The sequence below is a fragment of the Salvelinus namaycush genome, chromosome 9 (genome assembly GCF_016432855.1).
Source record: "Salvelinus namaycush isolate Seneca chromosome 9, SaNama_1.0, whole genome shotgun sequence".
Lineage (NCBI taxonomy): Eukaryota > Metazoa > Chordata > Actinopteri > Salmoniformes > Salmonidae > Salvelinus > Salvelinus namaycush.
In genome coordinates, this window is record NC_052315.1 from 23483702 (window position 1) to 23504002 (window position 20301).

Sequence of the window (20301 nt, forward strand, 5' to 3'; positions counted from 1 at the left end):
GAAAATTCTGTGTTAGTGTGTAGTGTAGCTCGATGAAAAAGTAAGAATGCCATTGTGAATGTAATGCTGTATAGTGTGTATCAGTGTCTGTGTTAAGTTCGTAGACAGTTTGACTCTATCAGGGCTAAAAACACCATGTTCCAACATGGAAAACAAGAGGAAGATGTCTTTTTGTCCAGCAGAAATATCCTCTTGAGAGGTGGGGTTATCTGACAGATTGGTGTGAAGAGGTTTGTTGATCTCCCCTTGCAAGGGTAGTTTTTCTCTCATGGGGCTATGAAGGATACACCTGCACTGGACCATCCATCACTATGGCGATGCTGGGCAGTGGGTAACTATGGTGCTATCGCTATCTACCATCACACCTGCCCTCTCATGGACCACAGAGCAATATCCAGGCAGGGGGAAGCTGATCCCCCCCTCCTCCATGTTATTGACTACTTCCTATTTTCCTTCCCTCTTCCCCTTCTCTTTCTGTGGGTTCATTCTTCCCATCGTGTCCCACCCTGTCGTCTCCCCTGGACCATTATCAGGGAGACAGCTCCTGCTCATTAAGGAGTTAATTTTCTCTGTCCTATCTCTGATTTGTATAGTGAACCTAAAGCACTGTGAATTCTTTAAATTTCTTCTGTGTTATCAAAAGGGGAATGGGGGATATTTAATCGTTTAAGTAGTCTTCCTGGGGACTCTTTATTTTTTTCTCTTCCCAGCAATGTAAAGAAATCCTGCTGAAGCCGCCCAGCTCAGTAATTCAGTTTTTAAAGCATGAAAAAAAAAACAGACTTGATGAAATTCCACTATCAGCTCCGAACCAATATGCAAAATATCTCGCTGGAAATCAAATAGCTATTATGTTTTCATTTCCACGTCGGCGTATTTGCTTAATGAAGAGGAGACAGATCAGACCAGCAGAGAGAGTCTGCAGGAGCCGATAACCGAGAACGGCTCCCAGCTATCCGCACAGAGTGACGCTCCCAGTCACAGTGTTTTTTTCAGAGGGAAGGGGGGGGTAGAGGTAGAGAGGGAGGAAGGGAGAGGAAGAAAGAGGGAGAGCAAGACTATAAAAGGGAGATGGCAGGGTGAAAAGGGGATAAATAGGGGATGATGATTATAGAACAGAGAGGGATGTAGTAAAGGGAAAAGAGAGTGAGGGATAGAGAGAAAGTGGGAGAGAGATTTAGTTTAGGGAGGTGTAAAGGAAAATGGGGGAGTGTTTGTCAAAGCTTCTGTACCTCATTGCTCTGTCCGGGGATTTGACTGTTTGATGTTTGACGTCCTGCTGTCACGTCCAAATTCGGGATCAGGCGGGCCCTGTTTGAAGTGCTCCAATGCCCTGTGCATATAAATATCATTGCCACACATTATCATCATATTATAATCACACTCATTATCATAAATATTGTAATCACTCATTCATATGATTTCACTGATGGTGTTGAGACATTTTATGCAGATATATTTTTCTATTTAGTTGCAGGCTATAACTGTCATATCTGTCTGCATATTTTATGACTGTCTGGCTGTTTTTAGTCTGGTTGTATTTAACAGTTGTGTGACAGACAGTTCTGCTCACAGATATGCTACTGATTTATAAAGTGAGGGAATAAAATGAGGCTCGTCACAACATGAGCTCTCTGAGATACATTGGTATTGAACATGTTAAGGCTCCTAGGGGGGTGGGACATTGATAATTTATTATTGAAAACAGAGTTGTATTTGATTCACAGTTTGTCCACTATGCCACCAAAATGTCTTAACCAAGAGTTTGACATCAGACCAATTCTTACATAAATATATTGTGTTGATATGTCTTGCAATCCAGGTCTGGTCATATTGTATATCAGTACACTTTTTATATATTTTCTATAATGGCTATGTGCCCTAATCATGGATACCAGAATATCAGAGGTACACAAGTTGTTTTGAATTAGGTCATGTGTAATTGTATCTACGACACCACTCGTCCTGTGCGATATTCTAACAGTTTTCAATGTAATGTTATCTTACTGTTGTCTAGGTTACAACTCGGCCCGATTTGTATATTTAATCCTTGATACCTACATGTACCTCTGATTATTGAATATGCCTTAAAGTGCTTTTGTATAGCCATGTTTTGTATTGTATTCGCACACACTATGCCCACTAGCATTTTCTGTGTGCGGGCCTTTCTGTTTTTTTCATATTTACTTTATTAGTCTAGCACCTACGTTTTTAAGGATGTGCATATGACCACAAACTCTTCTATGACATGAGATTCAGCCACTAAAATGTGGATGACTTATTCTCCGTTCCACAACCCCAACATTCTACATAAAACGTGTGTTTATGGTAAGAAAGGTAGGTAGTGTACCAACCATACTTATTTCCCATTTATGCCCATGTACAAGCATTGTAGAGTGTGTGACTGCCCACTGGGCTGTGGATTCTCTCTAGCCTCTATGTGGGCCTGGGTCTTCACTGATGGCTGGTGAGGGAGCCAGGGAGTGGTATGATCATTCTGAACCCAGTTAGAGTGGTGTGCCGGCCCCCATCCATTGCTCTAACTCTCTACACCTGTCTGTCTGCAGCCAGACCACAGTGAGTCCCTGCCACTCATCTGCTGGCAGGGCAGTGAGAGTCCTCAGGCTTATCGGCTATGTCAGGGACTGTGGTGACATCAGTCACGTGGCACCTCTGGCACCCGTCACTTCACTGCACCCTGGTCTGTCATCTGTCGGTCAGTAGAGTACTTAACCATCATTGCAGGAGATTTGGAGATCTGTAGAGGGATCAATAACGTCACCAGGATTTCAAATGTGTTGAAAAATTGATATGTTTTGCTAGATTTTAGAAAATTTTCTGAGTAATCAATGAAGTCATCATTGCCTCAGATCAAAGAACATTTTTTGTTGTTGTTGCTAGGCATCAAATTAGAGAAATCAATCTGATCGCATGGACTGAATTCTTTGCACAGTATAACAAAAGCTGAATTCTGATCATTGAAATGGCTTTGAACCCTCCAGGGGTTCAAGCTTGGAAGACATTATAGAACAGAAGTTTAAATAATATTTGGTTTGTTATTCCCTTTAATCGGATCAATAAGAGGCCCCTCAGCATGTGACTCAGTCAGGTAGCCCAGTTCCCTCCTCAAGAGTACATACCAAAGGGGCCTCTCTTACTCTAAATATCATCCTTTAAGGTTTTCTTCTTTCTTACAAATCTCTGATTGTCTGATACAAGTAGCGCTTCTCTTCTAGTTTTACTGTTTTGTAAGATGGTTATTAATGTAAGAGCTGGCGAGGGGTGGCGGCTGTTTAATCAGGCTTGTTGAGCATGCAGGTTTGATGTGTTGTCTCTGTGTTTAATCACCGCTGCTGAGCACACTGGTTTGATGTGGACGGCGAGTTAATAAAGCAGTATCTCCTCTGCCTTCATCAGCTCAACACTTTGTTCTGTGCTGCCTTAGAGTGGCAGATAGAGTTAGAGGCTGCTCCGAGTTCTTTCCCCTTCTCTCTCTCTTTTTCACTCATGTCCTTAAGATTACCAACTTCTGTGTCACAGATGCATGCAGGTTAGTATTTGTGTGTGTCTCTGTGAGAAAGAACACATATGAATGGCTTGAGACTTATTTCAGAATCTGGCTTATGGCATCAGTGCAGGTCATACTACCTGTCTCTCACATGCAGGTATTCAGTGGTTCAATACTTTTTGGATTGATATTCCAGACACTTGCTCCTCAAATCATACTAAGCTACAACTCTGTATTGTGTGATACATTCCTGGGTTGTTTTTCAGTTAGGTAATGTACCTAATTAGATTGGTTAACAAAGTCATTTATTTTCCCCATTCTTTGATTTGTTCAGTCAAATTCTGATATCCATTTATTTAACGAGTTTTAAAGTTATAATTAGTGGTTATAACTTTGAAAAGTGCAAATAAAGTTGGATGGTACAATGCTTATCAAGTAGCCTGTACTATCCTTTCCTCCAAGTATCCTGAAGAGGGAAAAATATAATATTTCTTAGTAGATAAAAGAGGCAAAAGTTAAAACTTTTTCCACACCATTTGATGTCTGAAAGCAGTGATGCGGCGATTGATTCATTAAACCAGAACAGTAATGAGGAAAGAAATCATAATTCAAACTTACATTTTAAACACGAAATATAATTGGAATTTTATACAGAGAAGTCTCTTTGTACAATTATGATTAAAGGAAAATTAATTGTATGAAAATGTCCTCACAGATACTGAAAATTATATCAACCAAAGCTCGAGCCACATAATTCAAAAAATATTGTGTTCGGGATCGATCTTTTTTCTTTCCTCTGTTTTTTTTGTTAAGGTTCAAATCTAACTGTGTTAATTTAATCTGAAATGACAGTGAACCATTACAGTGAAATTAGCCTAAAGATGTTTCATTTACAAAGACAGAAACACTTTTGTCAGGCAGCAATTGTTTCCAAGCATTATCTCCGCCTCGTTTTAATTGCTTGGAAGTGAAATTAACAGAATTAGAAAAATTGCTTTTTCCTTTTTCTACAAGACTCTTTATTCACGGGTATTGTTGTGTGCTTTGTATAGATTATAGGGCTCTTTGTTCTATGAGTGTAAATATATACGCCCCCGGTCACGGCTTTAGCTTGGAACAATCCCACTTCGCTCATCACAACCTCATGGAAATTAATTTACAAACTATGGGGTAAAATCCCATTTTAATATGCAGCATTAATTTGACTAAAATGTACTTGTTTAAAATGATGCGTTGTGCCCCAATACTTAATTGTAATGCCTTGTGTATGCATTTGTTTTGTTTTTTTCTCCCATGGTAATCAGTAGAATGTTAACCATTTACACTGACTTGACAGTTCCTAATCCTCTTTATGGAATAGGTCCGCGGATTAATTTATAATCTGTCTCTCAGTGTTCTCATGGGAATAGGCTGTGAAGTTATGTCTACAGAGAGTTGTGTCATCCAATGTGATTTGAAATACTGGTGGGCTTTTTTTTAATTTTTTATATATATTAGAGGGGTCTCATGTAGAACCTTTTCTGTGTGTGTCTCAAACAGTGAAAGCACTGAGGAGAGAGCTGCACCCATTAGAATGTCTTTCTATGTATTCTCCCGACCCATACCAATAGAATGAGACAATGAAGAGCAGCAAAGTGATGAAGGGGACAGGGTCTGAGGTTTTGTGTTTTCATCCTTTGTTTTATTTAGTCTGAATGACAATTAATATAATGCATATGAATTAATTTAAATTATTTTAAAACATAATATTCAAAATCTCTATTATCATGCGTTAATTTAGGCTATCCTCACCGGTCTAAAATAGTCCAGCAGTGTAATCGCGAGTAGTCAGCAGGGATTATAGAAATGCAATATCAGGTGTGATGTGAGTTAATCATTTTATGACAGTATTAAAACCCCTTTAACGTACCAAATTTAAAATATATTATCAGTGTTGTGTTCAGGGAATGGCAACATTTTTTCCACACATTCAGTCTATTGCGCAGAATTTGATATCCTTAATTTTTCTGGGGCCACACCTAATTCTATGAGACCAATTTTACAAGGGACATGAAATGTAAAATGAAATAACTTCAGAGCTTTCTGTTCAGTAATCTCTACTGGATAGTGACAGCACAATATTCTATTGTAATTTTATTCAATTCAAATTGTTAAATCTATCGTCATGAATTTTGGGCTCCCGAGTGGCACAGCGGTCTAAGGCACTGCATCTCAGTGCAAGAGGCGTCACTACAGTCCCTGGTTTGAATTCAGGCTGTATCATATCCGGCCGTGATTGGGAGTCCCATAGGGCGGCGAACAATTGGCCCAGCATTGGCTGGGGTAGGCCATCATTGTAAATAAGAATTTGTTCTTAACTGACTAGCCTAGTTAAATAAAGGTTAAATATTTTTTTTTTTTTAATGAATTAGTGTATGGATTTCTTCACCTGATGTTATTAAGCTGTGGGTTAGTGGTTGATGCCTTCACATAAATGAGTAAACATTTTCAATTCAATTAAATGCTCCCTCTTGTTTCTTCTGGAAGGTTCTATTGGGGACCTGGAAGGTGACGAAGACAACACACCTGATGACGTCAGCCTATCGGGCGATGACGGTGGAGCCTCGGACCCAGAGGACTCAGCTGAATGTGACAGCTCCAGTCCACCACCATATACCCACCTGTACATTGAAGGTGAGCTCTCCCACCTCTGTTCACCCCCCTGTACAATGAAGGTGAGCTCTCCCACCTCTGTTCACCCCCCTGTACAATGAAGGTGAGCTCTCCCACCTCTGTTCACCCCCCTGTACAATGAAGGTGAGCTCTCCCACCTCTGTTCACCCCCCTGTACAATGAAGGTGAGCTCTCCCACCTCTGTTCACCCCCCTGTACAATGAAGGTGAGCTCTCCCACCTCTGTTCACCCCCCTGTACAATGAAGGTGAGCTCTCCCACCTCTGTTCACCCCCCTGTACAATGAAGGTGAGCTCTCCCACCTCTGTTCACCCCCCTGTACAATGAAGGTGAGCTCTCCCACCTCTGTTCACCCCCCTGTACAATGAAGGTGAGCTCTCCCACCTCTGTTCACCCCCCTGTACAATGAAGGTGAGCTCTCCCACCTCTGTTCACCCCCCTGTACAATGAAGGTGAGCTCTCCCACCTCTGTTCACCCCCCTGTACAATGAAGGTGAGCTCTCCCACCTCTGTTCACCCCCCTGTACAATGAAGGTGAGCTCTCCCACCTCTGTTCACCCCCCTGTACAATGAAGGTGAGCTCTCAGCCTGGCGTAGCACTGAGAAACATACAGTTGTTCTCTTATAACCATTTAATTGAATTGAAAATCTTTACTCATTTATGTGAAGGCATCAACCACTAACCCACAGCACAATAACATCAGGTGAAGGAATCCATACCCTAATTCATTTAAAAATGTTACATTTATTTACCTTTATTTAACTAGGCTAGTCAGTTAAGAACACATTCTTATTTACAATGATGGCCTAACCATGCAACAAAACTCAGGGAGTGCCTGATGTCGTCTTAGCTCATATCTCTGAGCTGGTAAGCTGAGATGCTGTGAACGTCATGGCTCTGTGCCAGTGTTCCCAAACATATGCCCCTCAAAATCTAGTGCCAGTGCCAGCTCCCTGGTTCCTCTCAATTAAATACCGCTTTCCATCCTCCTCCAGGGCATCAACGCTTTTTGGAAAGTGCCCTGTTTCATTCTGTGGAGCTTTCTGTGGTGAGCTCGTCATGTCAGTTGGTTAATACAACAGTTAGACTTCTGTTATGGCACCATGATCTTGGAGATTGATAGCATCGTCTCAGTCTCGTTGTCAGTCATTTTGTACTAGTAATTCATTTTATATTTGTCTTTCTTCACTACTGTAGGTAAGACTGAGGCCTAACTGTTATGTCGACTCAAGGATTATTTCATATTGGGATTGATGATTTCAATGATTCACCCTATTTATAATTTCTTGATTAGTTGTACGTTAAAATATAAATTCTGTGGTTCCTGGGTTATAAGTTATAAACTCTCTCAAATCAACTGCCAGTCCTATGTAACCACTAGACTCATAAATTCATCATATCCAAATATCTCACTACTTGTTAATTGTTAACCAAAACTGTACAGAATAGGTACACACCATAAATTAATGTTAAAAATATAATTTCACATGTCCATATGTCGAAAGCATCGACCAAGGTTTCCTTTTGATCAGATCTTGGCATCACTGCTTGGCCCCACATCTTTTCCTCAGATTTTCCACTTATCCTGTGATAGTGGAGTTTGGAGAAATATTATTTTGAGTTATTCAAGATTTCTGTATTTTTTATTTTAATCCAAAAAATTCCTGCTTGTGAAATTTGGGTCTGGAGTGATAAGCATCTGTTCGTTGGCTTGGTTTGATAAACCCAGGTACATTCTGTCAGGTGTTAATCAAGACTACATTAGAGATTACCCATTGTGTCTGTGTGTGTCTGTGTGTGTCTGTGTGTGTGTGTGTGTGTGTGTGTGTGTGTGTGTGTGTGTGTGTGTGTCTGTGTGTGTGTGTGTGTGTGTGTGTGTGTGTGTGTGTGTGTGTGTGTGTGGCCTTCAGCTTGTATACTGCAGATGAGGATGAGAGAATTAAATGTGATTGTGTGTGTGGGCTAAGAATAAAATGTTGATTACATTTCAGAGACAAATAGTGTGTAATTTTGTGTGTTTCTGTTTTTCTCTCGTCTTTGTCTTCTTCCCCGCAACTGAATGGAGAAAAGGGACACGTCACCTTGTTGATTTAACTCTCTCTCCCTGGGGTTCCTCAGTTGCCCAGTGCTGCCATTATCATCTCTCTGTAAATCAACCGTGTTTGACGAACCTGCTCTTTCAACCTGGGATCAATACCAGGTCTTTATCAGGCCAGCACTGGCTAATAAAGGCAAGGTCCCTTATCCACCATCTGGGAGAGAGAAACAGAGGCGATAACCGCCTGATAACTTTGAGAGAAAAACACATTCTACCAGTAACAGGACCCGTTCTGTGTTCATCTTCTAACCAGAAAACAAATATATTAATTCACACAGTAAAATGAATGCACACACACACACACACACACACACACACACACACACACACACACACACACACACACACACACACACACACACACACACACACACACACACACACACACACACACACACACACACACACACACACACACACACACACCACTCATCTTCTCAATCCATCTGCTCAATCCATCTCTCTCTGTCATGGTGTGACTTTGCTTCCTTTCAATGTTCCTTTAATCTCTGCGTCTGATGTGGTCAATGGTCTACAGGTGAATGCAGAAACTAACTGAAACAAGAACCCTTGTCTGAGACCTTATTAGGCTAATCAAAATATGGTAGTCAAAAACTGGTGAGTGAGAGAGGCCAACACTACTGGTCCAAATATCTCTCTCTTTTCTTAGGGCCTTTGCGCTCAAGTAGCATCCTTGTTTTTGTCTCTAAGGGAACCGGTGGAGTTCAGAGCGGACAACAACACAGTAGGGAGGGAGATGCAGAATGAATAAGAAGTTGGGGAGGACAAAGAGGAGTGTGTGTAGAAGTTCAGGTTGTTGGGTGACTTTGCCCTGCAGGTGTGACGGGAAGTTCTGCTTATCAGATTGATGGAGGCTGTCTCGGTTGGGTGGGGGTGGAGGAGAGGAAGAGGGGTGGGGGGCAGAGAAGGGAGGGGGATAGTGGTAGAGAGTGAGGGAGAGAGGGGGCGGCAGAAAAGTCTCTGTTGACTCCTCCTCGGCTCAGATGATATGGGAGATAATATTGATAATATTAAACGCAATAACTGTGGTTCCAGCTCCACTCCCCCAGCTGAGCGCTGCAGGATAAAATCAATGTGCCATTCAATGTGATTTATAGCTGAAAATAACGGGACTGTTTAGGCAGGGAGGGAGGATTGGTAGTGTAGAGGAGGGGGTCTGATGTGCTGGGAAAGGCTGAGTGTGTGTGTGTATATGGGGTGGAATGGAGAGGTGGACGTGGTGGGTGTTGATGGTGGTGGGGGCGATGGTTGATTTATTTGACGATGCAGATCTAATCTCCAACTGTTACATTAATAACAGCACCTCGGCGTCACGTGGGCTGACGTTTATGGCTGGTATCGATCGAGAGCTATCGCTGTTTATCTGAGCGGGAATGCAATGGTAAACATGCCCTTTGTGCACACGACTGAGGTGTTATCGGGGTGGGGTGATGTGGAGGGGGCAGGGGCAGGGGTAGGGGCGGGAGGGAGAGTCCCTCTGATTAAGCTATTGGCTAATAATCAACCCATTCGGCCAGGTAGGAACACTCTGGAAGTAAAGTGTATGATACCAAAGTCAAAGAGGAGGTTGAGTTTTCCCCATACAGTGATCACTTCGATCAGAGGGAGCGATTCAGTAGTCACCTTCATCAAAGACAGACAGGGATATTGATGGCAGTGATTAGAGTGTATATTGTGTCTGTCTGTGTCTTTGTTGAAGGTGATTTGCCTTTATGAGACAGAGAGAAACAGAGAAAGAGAGGGAGAGATCACTAGACATGGTCTCTAATGAGGTTTTCTCTCTGTGGTCCATCTCCATACTGAGGTGTTGTGTTACACAGCTATGGAGGCTTTATTCTGAGGGCTTTGATCAACAGACAGGAACCGCCTCTGACGAGGAAAGTCTGTATGGGGTAGATGCAATGTACACACGCACACACTCACTTGTGATGAAGTTACATTCTATACACACACACACACACACACACACACACACACACACACACACACACACACACACACACACACACACACACACACACACACACACACACACACACACACACACACACACGCACACATAGATGAAATAAATGAAGAGGAAAATGTATAAATACTGTAGCCTCTGGATGGCCATCTAGCCTCTTATGAATTGTCTTTATTTTTATAATGTCTCTAGTATGATATTATACACCAACCCTGTTGTTTGTGTGGATGTCTCATTATTCTTATGACCTCTTCTTTAAACAGAGCCAAGGACACATGACTGCCTTGGTGCACCTGATGATGAGGATGAGGAACAGAAAGGTCCAACTCACACTGAGGAAGAGGGGGAGGAGATGGAAGAGGAGGAAGACAGGCTACATTGGAGAGGTCCTGGTGAGTCAGTTTGTCTGTCTGTCCAACTGGTCTGAGACTGTGAATCCATGTCTAGTTTTGCTCACTATTTTGTCTTGTTTGTTGTTTAGAGCATGTGTTATGTGTTTTTGTGTCATAATATAGTCTTAACTAAGGGTTAGGGGTGTAACGGTTCACCAACCCATGGTTCGGTACATATGGCTGTTTTGGGGTTACGGTTGGGTTGGGTTTCTATACAGCGGGAAAATGAAATGCCAGCAGTTAATTTTCATTTATAGAAAAAAATATTGGTAGTCCTGATTCCATATATGATCATGAGTCATAATGCCCGATGAGAGCACAACCAAAAACACTTTGTATTTTCTTAAATGAAAACACACGATTACTCATCAACAACAACAATAAAATAAAGTGCAATATGCGTGTGAAATCAATAAGTAAACATGGCTCAGACATTGTATATTCCTATGCTATGTTTTCTTACAAAGAGAAAAATATGAGCACTTGTGACTCATAAAGGGGGTGTGTCTGTAGCATGGTACTTGTCATTTCCCATTCCAGTGTAATGTGATGGGCTGTCACTGTGAAGTAGCTCTGTATGAAGGTTCATCCATCTGTAGTAAGCACAACACAGGGTGCATTAGCCAATTCTTGGAAAACTTCAGCTTTGCTTATATAGAGCGGGTACTAGCTGTTTTCTGAAATGGGTGTAAGGAGTAAGTTTCTAATGTGGGTCGAGCACTTTCATGATGTGCTGAAACTCCCTATTCTTCTCAACCACCGAGAATGGGTGCATATCCATGGCTATGAACATACCTATTGGTCTAGTAATTTATTTGGCCCAGTCAGCTGTGAAGGGCTGCTTGAATGCAGAGGGGAGACGAAGTTGTGTTGTTTCTTTGAGTTTCTGTCTTGCTCCGCGGGTAGGAATACTGGGGTGATGTTGGCGTAAATGTGTCAGCATGTTTGAGGTTTTGGCAGCTGTATAGGCTATTCTCGTTGAGCAGTGGCGACATACTCTCTCTGTCCATCCCCGTTGTAATCTACTGGGAAGACAAAATGTTCCCAAACTGAAGATTTAAACGATGATGGAGAATCTTCCTCCAGGTTTATCGACCCCACCACTCTCCATCGTACAGAGCTAGTTCCCGGCTGGGCCTTACAAAAGGACAGTTTGAAATGCGGCAATTAAAGATGAGAATTTTGATTACAACGTGCGCATAGGCTCTAGTTGTTTTAATGGAAGAGCCTGAAAAAAATGTCTGCTCAGATTTACTCAAGAGGCATACAACGCAGCGTAGGCAGAGCCTATATGCCTAGTGCTTTTTATTTTTTATTTTTTGATGTATTCATTCGGGTTCACAGTGCAGACAAAACACGAGGTCCCCGTACCGAACGGTTCAGTACGAATGCGTGTACCGTTACACCCCCCAACACTTTACTGTTTTGTAAAGTAAGTGTGAGTGTGTTTAAGCTGCTGTGTTATTGTGTAGATGGTGTGTTGTGTCCAGGCTGAAGTTTGGGAGAAGCAGCCATTAACGTGACAATAGGAATTTATTCAACTTGTAACAAAAACATGTCTTAGAGCACAAACATGGACCAGAGAAGATAACAAGCAATTGCCAGAATTTTATTTTTTTCCTCTCTTATCATAGCTGTTTTGTTATTTATTTTTCTTCTCTTGTGTTGTCTACAATGGGTTCAATAATGTAAGGATCCACAGGATCTATCTTTCATATTTCTTTTTCAAGCTGTGCATGTGTGCTTGTGTGTGCTTGTGTGTGCCCATCAGTGTGCGTGTGTCCGTGTTTTAATTCTTCTAGTTGAGGATGTTTTCATTATCGTCATGTCCCAGCCTGTCCCTTTAACAGTAATTGAAGCGATATTAATTGCTGTGTGGTTGCTGGTTGATGGCAGCACAGTGATGTTAGTGTGATAGGCTTTTTCCTCACAAACTAACTGCCGGGAGAGCGAGAGAGGGGGAGCGAGTGAGAGATAGCCCTTCTATCAGTACTGAAGCAGGCGCTGTCTTTATCAGGAGCACGATTGGCAAAAGGGAAACTTTGACCGGTCTGAATTTTTCTCTTATCGTTAAGAACCCCCCCCCCCCCCCAACCTCTCTTCCATCCACCCCCACCACTGGTCTCTCCATCACCACTAACAACCCCCCCAACACAGACATGCGCTCATTCCCTCTTGTTTTTTTCTCTCCCTCTCTTTTTTTCTGAATGTTAGGAGTGGAGTCATGGTGAACGTGGTCTTGTTCATACATTCGTTTAGGCTCTATCAGCTATTTCCCACAAGCCTCTGGGAGAGGAACATGTTCTTGTATGGAAAAGGCTTTTATCTCCGTCTTCTTTATAAGTCTTAGCATTCCGCTCATTTCTTACTGTCACTTAGTTTAGCCCTGTTTTTGGATCAGACTCTGATATCTGTTTTTGTCCCCTGGCTGTCCATCTGTCTGTCTGTCTGGGTACAGGGATTTCAGGTGGTTTAGACTAGAGAGCAGGGTCTGGTCAGGTCCTCACCACAGACATCCCAAGCTTCATCACACCCATCTCCCTCTCCTTCTTACTCGCTCTTTCTTCCTCCCTCTCTGCATCTCTCTCTCTCTCTCTTGCTCCCCCAAGCTGTCCAACTTAACTATTTTCCTCCTCACAAATGCAGACTGTCATGCTCATGTCTGCCAGAGATTGGTGCTTGCCCTCAATTTATCTGCTTTCTAGATGTTTATGTCATGGCAGCCACGCCTCATGTGAGAAATGTTATATATTCTGTCTTCAGACCCTCTCCTCTCTCTCTCTCTCTGTCATAATGAGTCAGTGATGAACACAATCATTCATATTTTTCATACATTTACAGTGTAGAAATATTTTCCATGTAATTTCCAATCCTGGCCAAAATTAGAATGTGAATTAGAATTAGAGTGTGAATTAGAATGTATCTGTTTACACATTATTATTTCAGCAATTCTTTATAGAAATTGTATTTCTATTTTCCTAAACCTATTTAGCTACCTTATATTATATTGCATTGTGTCTGTGTCATTTCTACTGCCCAGACACTACATTTCAGACTAACAGAAGAAAGATTCATTGTATTGGCTGAAAATACGACAGACCAGAAAATGAAAAGATTGTAGTTCTTCTCATGCCTATGTTTGTCGGCCACATTCGTTTCCTGTTATTCGAAAAAGAATTAGACAATTCCCACCAGAATTCAATCAGTATCCAACTTTTTTTCTGGAGCCAGTATATGTTTGGGGACATTGCCCTGTGTAGGGTGCCGTCTTTCGGATGGGACTTTAAACGGGTTTCCTGACTCTCTGTGGTCATTAAAGATCCCATGGCACTTATCTTAAGAGTAGGGGTGTTAACCCCGGTGTCCTGGCTAAATTCCCAGCCTGGCCCCATTCCATCATGGCCACCTAATATTCCCCAGCTTCCAATTGGCTCATTCATCCCCTCACCTCTCCCCTGTAACTATTCCCCAGGTCATTGCTGTAAATGAGAATGTGTTCTCATTCAGCTTACCTGGTAAAATATAGTGCGATTAGTGTGTTATTTATCCTGGTATGACCATACGATAAGTGGTTATCGTATGGTTGTAATCTACACTTTCACCCAACTGATTGATATGAGTATAGACAATAGTTATCAAGAAGTGTTTTGAATTTCTTATTTCTGTTCACTGTCATCTATCAAAACATTGCCTTTGTGGCATTTATTTATAGTGAAAATCATGAAAATCAAAAAGATGCTTTGATTATAAGCAATATTTATTTAAAAAAAAGGTGCTTTCTAGAACCTTGGGGTTCTTCGGCTGTCCTCATAGGAGAACCATTTGAAGAACTTGGTTGCAGTTAGAACCATTTTGGGTTCCAAAGGGTTCTACATGGAACCCAAAAGGGTTCTACCTGGAACCAAAAAGGGTTCTTTCTGGAAGCAAAAAGGGTTATTCTATGAGGACAGAACCCTTTTGGAACTGTTTTTGGAACTGAGTGTAGCTCAAATATCTCTTTAATGAATGATATTCTTGCTATATTTTGCAGACCATTGTCTTTATTCTGAAAGGAATCGTGAAGATGAGGTGTGCATGTGTGTGTGTGTGTGTGTGTGTGTGTGTGTGTGTGTGTGTGTGTGTGTGTGTGTGTGTGTGTGTGTGTGTGTGTGTGTGTGTGTGTGTGTGTGTGTGTGTGGTGGTATTTCTGTGTAATGGAGTTGGTGTGTGCAATATAGAATAAAAGACAGTGGCTGGGACCCAGTGTCAGGCAGGGATAGTATGATACGGTAAAGCTGCTTTTTCATCTAGAATATGTACGGCTGCATGATATGCTAAATAAATTATGAAGATAAAAATATATATATTTTCAATGACCTTGCTGGCTGGAGGGTTTGATATTTTCCTCTCTGCTTCAAATTCTTGATATGCAAATCGCCGTCACAGTAATCCCTCGTGGCTCCCGGACCATCACTCCTGTCTATCCTCCACATACAGAACAGAACAGAACAGACCGAGTGTCACTGAGCTGTAGAATCAGACCCAGAGAACCCAGCAGACTGGCAAAAGCATTCCTGCCTTGCTAGCATTTTACACTATCCTTATCCTCCAGAGTTATTCAAATGACCACCAATAAAACATTATGATTATTAATAATTATCAGACGGGGTGGATTTTTTTTGGTATCATTTTTTATTATAAGGGTCCATGGAGAGGCATAGAATATGCATATCATCAATGGCATAAAAATGATGATAATTTATTTGGGGGAGCAGGTGGCGGAGGTGGGGCTCTGATAGGAAGGTGTGTATAGTAGGTTAGGTTCTCTCTGTCAGCAGAGAGGGTCTGAATCTGCATGTCCCTCTATAGGAGATCTCTGCAGAGGGAATTAGACAGATAGAAGAGGGATGAGGGATGAGCTGAACTGACGTGGAAAAGGCAGAGGTTGAACTCAGATGGCTCCTGAGAGGTATACCAAAACCAACATATTAAATACAGTTGACTCATTTTAATCGTTACTTCATAAAAAATGATGACAATTATTATTATGAAGTCTGTTTTTTAATCTGGATATGTTGTATAGTTGTATGTGAATCATATTCATGTACCAAACAGGAAGGTTTGTAACATGCCTTATATTTTGCAGTTTTGGAGGTAAGAGTTTTGGAGACAATATTCTCCTGTGACAGAGAGCTTTTTCCATCACCATTCAGAATATTAAAGTCAGTAACGTTATTTGGAAAATTTGCATTGCGTGACTTTTTTTTTCTGTGGAAAGATATTCATCAAAGTGGATCTTATTCAAATGAGTCGTGTGTAACAGGTTGCGGTAAATAACAGTTTTACTGTTGAGTTTTGTTGTTTCAGCTTATTAAACCACATTTGCATATTGTTAAAAAAAAAAAAAAAAACGAATAGCACTTAACCTTATGGTCTGCTTCATGGACATCAACAAAAATACCAATCACAATATCGATTATTTTTTTAGGACTATAATACTTTGTGTCTTTGATCTAGAGGCTGATTCTCAGAACAAGAACACGTGTTTGTTTTGGGACCAATCAAAGTGATTATTTCATGGAAGAAGAGTACTGATTGTGGTGCTACAGTTTGAATTTCTACACATTTCTGCAAAGGTGTGGGTGTATATGGAGAGTTTATTTCCAAAACTGTATATTCACCAATTTTTCACATTTGTGTTTTTTATCAGAAATGACTGTTTATGGGTACCTTCGTGTGTGTGTGAAATATTACTGTTCTCAGATTGTTACTTCTTATACAATGGGTGGGTCTAATCCTGGACAATTAAAACTGCGTTTCAGCCGGTGTCTATTCCACAAGTTACCACCAGCAAAAGCTATGACGTTGAAATGCCTATTTACTCTGTTCCATCTCACTGCGCAATCCACTGTCTCATCAGCCCAACCAGGCAATTTATAAACTAGATTTCCACCATAAAAAGCATCTAGACATTATCTCCCATTTCTTTTAAACTAGCAATTGTTTTTCAATAGCGGAGAATTTTATAAACGTTGCTGTCTTTCGCTCTGACATTTGCAACATTGTTTCATTATTGAAATTCAATCTCCAGCTGTCCCATATTAATGAACGTGTGGGGTCAGCAGTCGGGATGAGACAGACAGGCAGGCAGCTTTTTTCAGCCAGTCAAAATCATAAATCAGCATAATTTTTAAGGATATGTACAAAGAAATGTCAATAAAAAACTGTTCAAATTAAACAAAAGGCAGCTAGTTTGCAGTCTTTCCAGCTTCAGTTTGAAGTGATTGTGGTATCTGTGTTGTTGGCCAGCTCCTTTGAACAACAGTGTCCTGATTAGAGAGCACGTATGCCAGGCGAAATCGTGCATCATTAACTCATTGTTATGGATGTATCCAAATAAATGTCACTAGAAAACCGCTTAAACAAATGCAAAAGCAGCTACTTGCTGTTATTCTGGCTGCACTGTTTGACGTGACTGTAAGTTAGCCATAGTTGGCTAGCTAGCAAGCAAAGGATAAGAACATTGCCAGCCAGTACTGCAATGGAATATTTAAAACGAAAGAATAGATACAAAATGTTTTTTTTAATGAAAATATGTCAATCATTATTGTAATATGTTGGTGACCCGTTGTATAAAAGTGATAATGCCCTCGAAGCTGGTGTTTGGAGGATATATTTGCACAGTTTGCTGGCCTCGACTTCGTCTCAGGCCTATCAACACCCATGCCAATATATCCTCCAAACACCGGCTTCTCGGGCATTCTGACTTAAATAGATTTTAGATGTGTATGAAATATATATATATATTTTTGCAAAACTTTATATATCCATTGTTTAGCTGGAATGGAATGTTCGTATCCTGTACATCTTAACTCAGTGTGTGGCTGTGATATTCACTTTTTGAAGAAAGAAAATAGGCTTTTTTATTTTCCCTCTGATCTGGTTGGCAGCGACTGTGGTTGTGTACAGACAGCCTGTTATCTGAGGGGGAGCAGAGGTGCCCAGCATTAGACGGTTAACTCCCGTCTCTACTGCTTGTCTGTACTGGATCTCCAGGGGTAGGGCTTTGGACTAGGCTTGAGGGGCTGGGGTGAGGGAGTGTGTTTCACCCTATGGGGTAAGGTCAGGAATGTAGATATGAGGAGAATATTGATCTCTTGATATGTTCTCAAGCATCCACAGTAGAATGATGTACAGAAAGCTAATCACTCCTTGTATTTTGGTTATTGTTTCTTGTAACATTTCTATTATAGTAGATGATTTTCTCATTCATTATCACTGGCTCACATTCTCATAGGATTGTGTCCCCTTTCTCTATGCCAATTGGACCTGTTGATGCTGTAGAAGTGTACAGTAACTGTTTTGGTTGCTGGGCCTCCTGTAGGCCTGTGTACATATTATAGAGGTTCCACACCTGCTCTGTCTCTACTGTAACCTTGGTTGGTGCGGTGTACTGTGGGACTGCTGTGGTTGAAAAGAAACTGCAACGGCAACCCAATGTGTGTCACAAACCATTCTAGGCTGCTTGTGTTTGTGTGAGGCTGACTGTCACTGCCATCAAAGGCAAATGAGCTCCCTCTTTAATCTGTTCCTGTGAATAAATATGGTAGCCATTACATGTCTCACCGTGGTATAATGAGCTCACTATTTAATGATGGACCTGCTTTAGTTTATTTATCTATAATGAAGGAGCTAGCTAATCCTCAACTCCCCCCTCTATCTATGTTCCCTCTTCTCTCTCTCCCCCCTCTCTCTCTCTCTCTCTCTGCCTTGTCTCTGTGTCACTCTGTTCCCCTCGTGATGATTGATAGGCGAGGGGTATAATCTAAAGGAACATTTCTCACTGCTGTCCCGGCCCTATCAGCCCAGCTGCTCCCATCGCCGATGTGTTAGCGCCTGCTGCCCGAGACAGTGCCATGGTGATTACGACCCTATCAGACGCCTGGCTTCTCTGCAGTGCTAGCCCACATCCTGTCCTTCGTACCACGCGTTTCAGTTTGTTCTTTCCCCCTCCTGTCCTCTATCTCTCCCCTGCCAGACTCACACCAGCTTCCCACTCCAGCTCACTGCTCCATTATGTAGTGTAGGTTTTTAGATCTGATGAATGTGGTGACCCTGTCACATGTACTGTGGTGAGCTTGGAGAGGGTGACTGACTGGCCATCTTGGATTGTGGTGTAGCTAGTAAGAGAGTTATTTCTCATCTCAGTATGTTCTGATATGGATTGTTGGCTTGGTGTGCCCAAATGGAAGTATCTCTGGAATGACTGAATGTCCATACAGAACCTCCTCCACCGTGAGTCGATGAATTAGCACCAGGAAATGGGCATTTCTGACACTTTTTTCATATTCTCCTCTCACAAAAGCTCAATTTCCTCATACAGTAGGTTTCTCTCACATGGCTGTTAATACTGTAGGAGCAAAGTAGCCATTTTAGGAAGTGGAACAAGAGCGGACTCAATTGTCTCTCCTCCGTTACTGGTACTTCCTTTTGCTTACCCATGATTACTGTATATTACAGGAAGCCACTATTATGTTTAAACATGGTTGGCTCTTTTTAGACAGACACAAACCTGCACTATTATCATATAGCACCTTAGGCCTTCTAACTTTAGCTAGTGAATCTGAACATGGCCCTGACTGTAAAGCTTCATTCTCTAATATCAACTTTTCAGGTTTCTTTCCAAGTCTACATCCTGACACAGCTATGATTGAAATGTCCTTCATGAAGCCAGAAGGAGTTGTTGAAGTAGAGTTAATGATTGAATTAATTATCGAAGTCACATACCGTACAATTAATTTTGTGGCTTTGCCTGAGTCTTTTTTTCCTCCATCTATGCGGAGAGAATGTCGAGAAACATTTTCTAATTAATTTATGTGTGATTATCAGGAGAGTTTCTTGAAGGTCTCCACTTTCAATTTATGAAAGGGTAGCAGTGGAGTTAGGGGAGGCTGGAAGAGATGGAGGCAAACACACACACACTCACTCACTTGCACACACAGTCTCTCTTTCTCTCTCTCTCTCTCTCTTTGAAGGGGAGTTTTGGTGCAGCTCAGGGGTAGCAGTGAAGTCTTGATCAGATCTAACCCTGCTGCCCTCGGCCCTAACAATGTTTCTCTGTTTCACAGCTCTCTCTGTTGGTACAGTACAGCCTCCTGGAGACAGAGGCATGGGTATACTTAGAAATAAAGGGTTTTAAAATACGTATTTGCCTGTGCCCATAGGAGAACCCTTTTTGGTTCCAGGTAGAACCCTTTTGGCTTCCAAGTAGAACCCTCTGTGGAAAGGGTTCTACCTGGAACCAAAAAGGGTTCTGCAAAGGGTTATCCTATGGGGACAGCTGAATGACCATTTGTTTGGATCTAGATAGCACCTTTAAGGGTAGTAAATTTCACCAAGCCACTATTTATGATGACATGGTATTCTTTACATTACCTTGGGCTCCCTTTTTAGAGTGATAAAGTAGCCCATACTTAAAGCATAAGCACTGCACAAGAGAACGCTACAGTACTAGTCATGTATCTCTATCACAGGCTCTTATCACAAATAAACATATTCAACCACTGGGCTTCTGAACTCAAAATGAAGTTTTGCATGTGAATGTCAGCATTCTTCACATTTCTGTCTGTATTCCCAGGGCTATATTTTGTCAACAATGCCTTGC

At 41.6% G+C, this 20301-nt stretch overlaps 1 protein-coding gene across 3 annotated transcripts in view; it reads left to right on the forward strand.

Annotated features, from left to right (window-relative positions):
- LOC120053871 (zinc finger protein ZFPM1-like) overlaps positions 1–20301 on the forward strand; it is a 109444-nt gene that overhangs the window by 42945 nt on the left and 46198 nt on the right. For all 3 annotated transcript variants that reach the window (XM_039001149.1, XM_039001152.1, XM_039001151.1), the window contains exons 2-3: positions 6035–6181; positions 10530–10658. In XM_039001149.1, coding sequence (XP_038857077.1) covers positions 6035–6181; positions 10530–10658 — 276 coding nt within the window. The remainder of the gene's footprint in view (positions 1–6034; positions 6182–10529; positions 10659–20301) is intronic.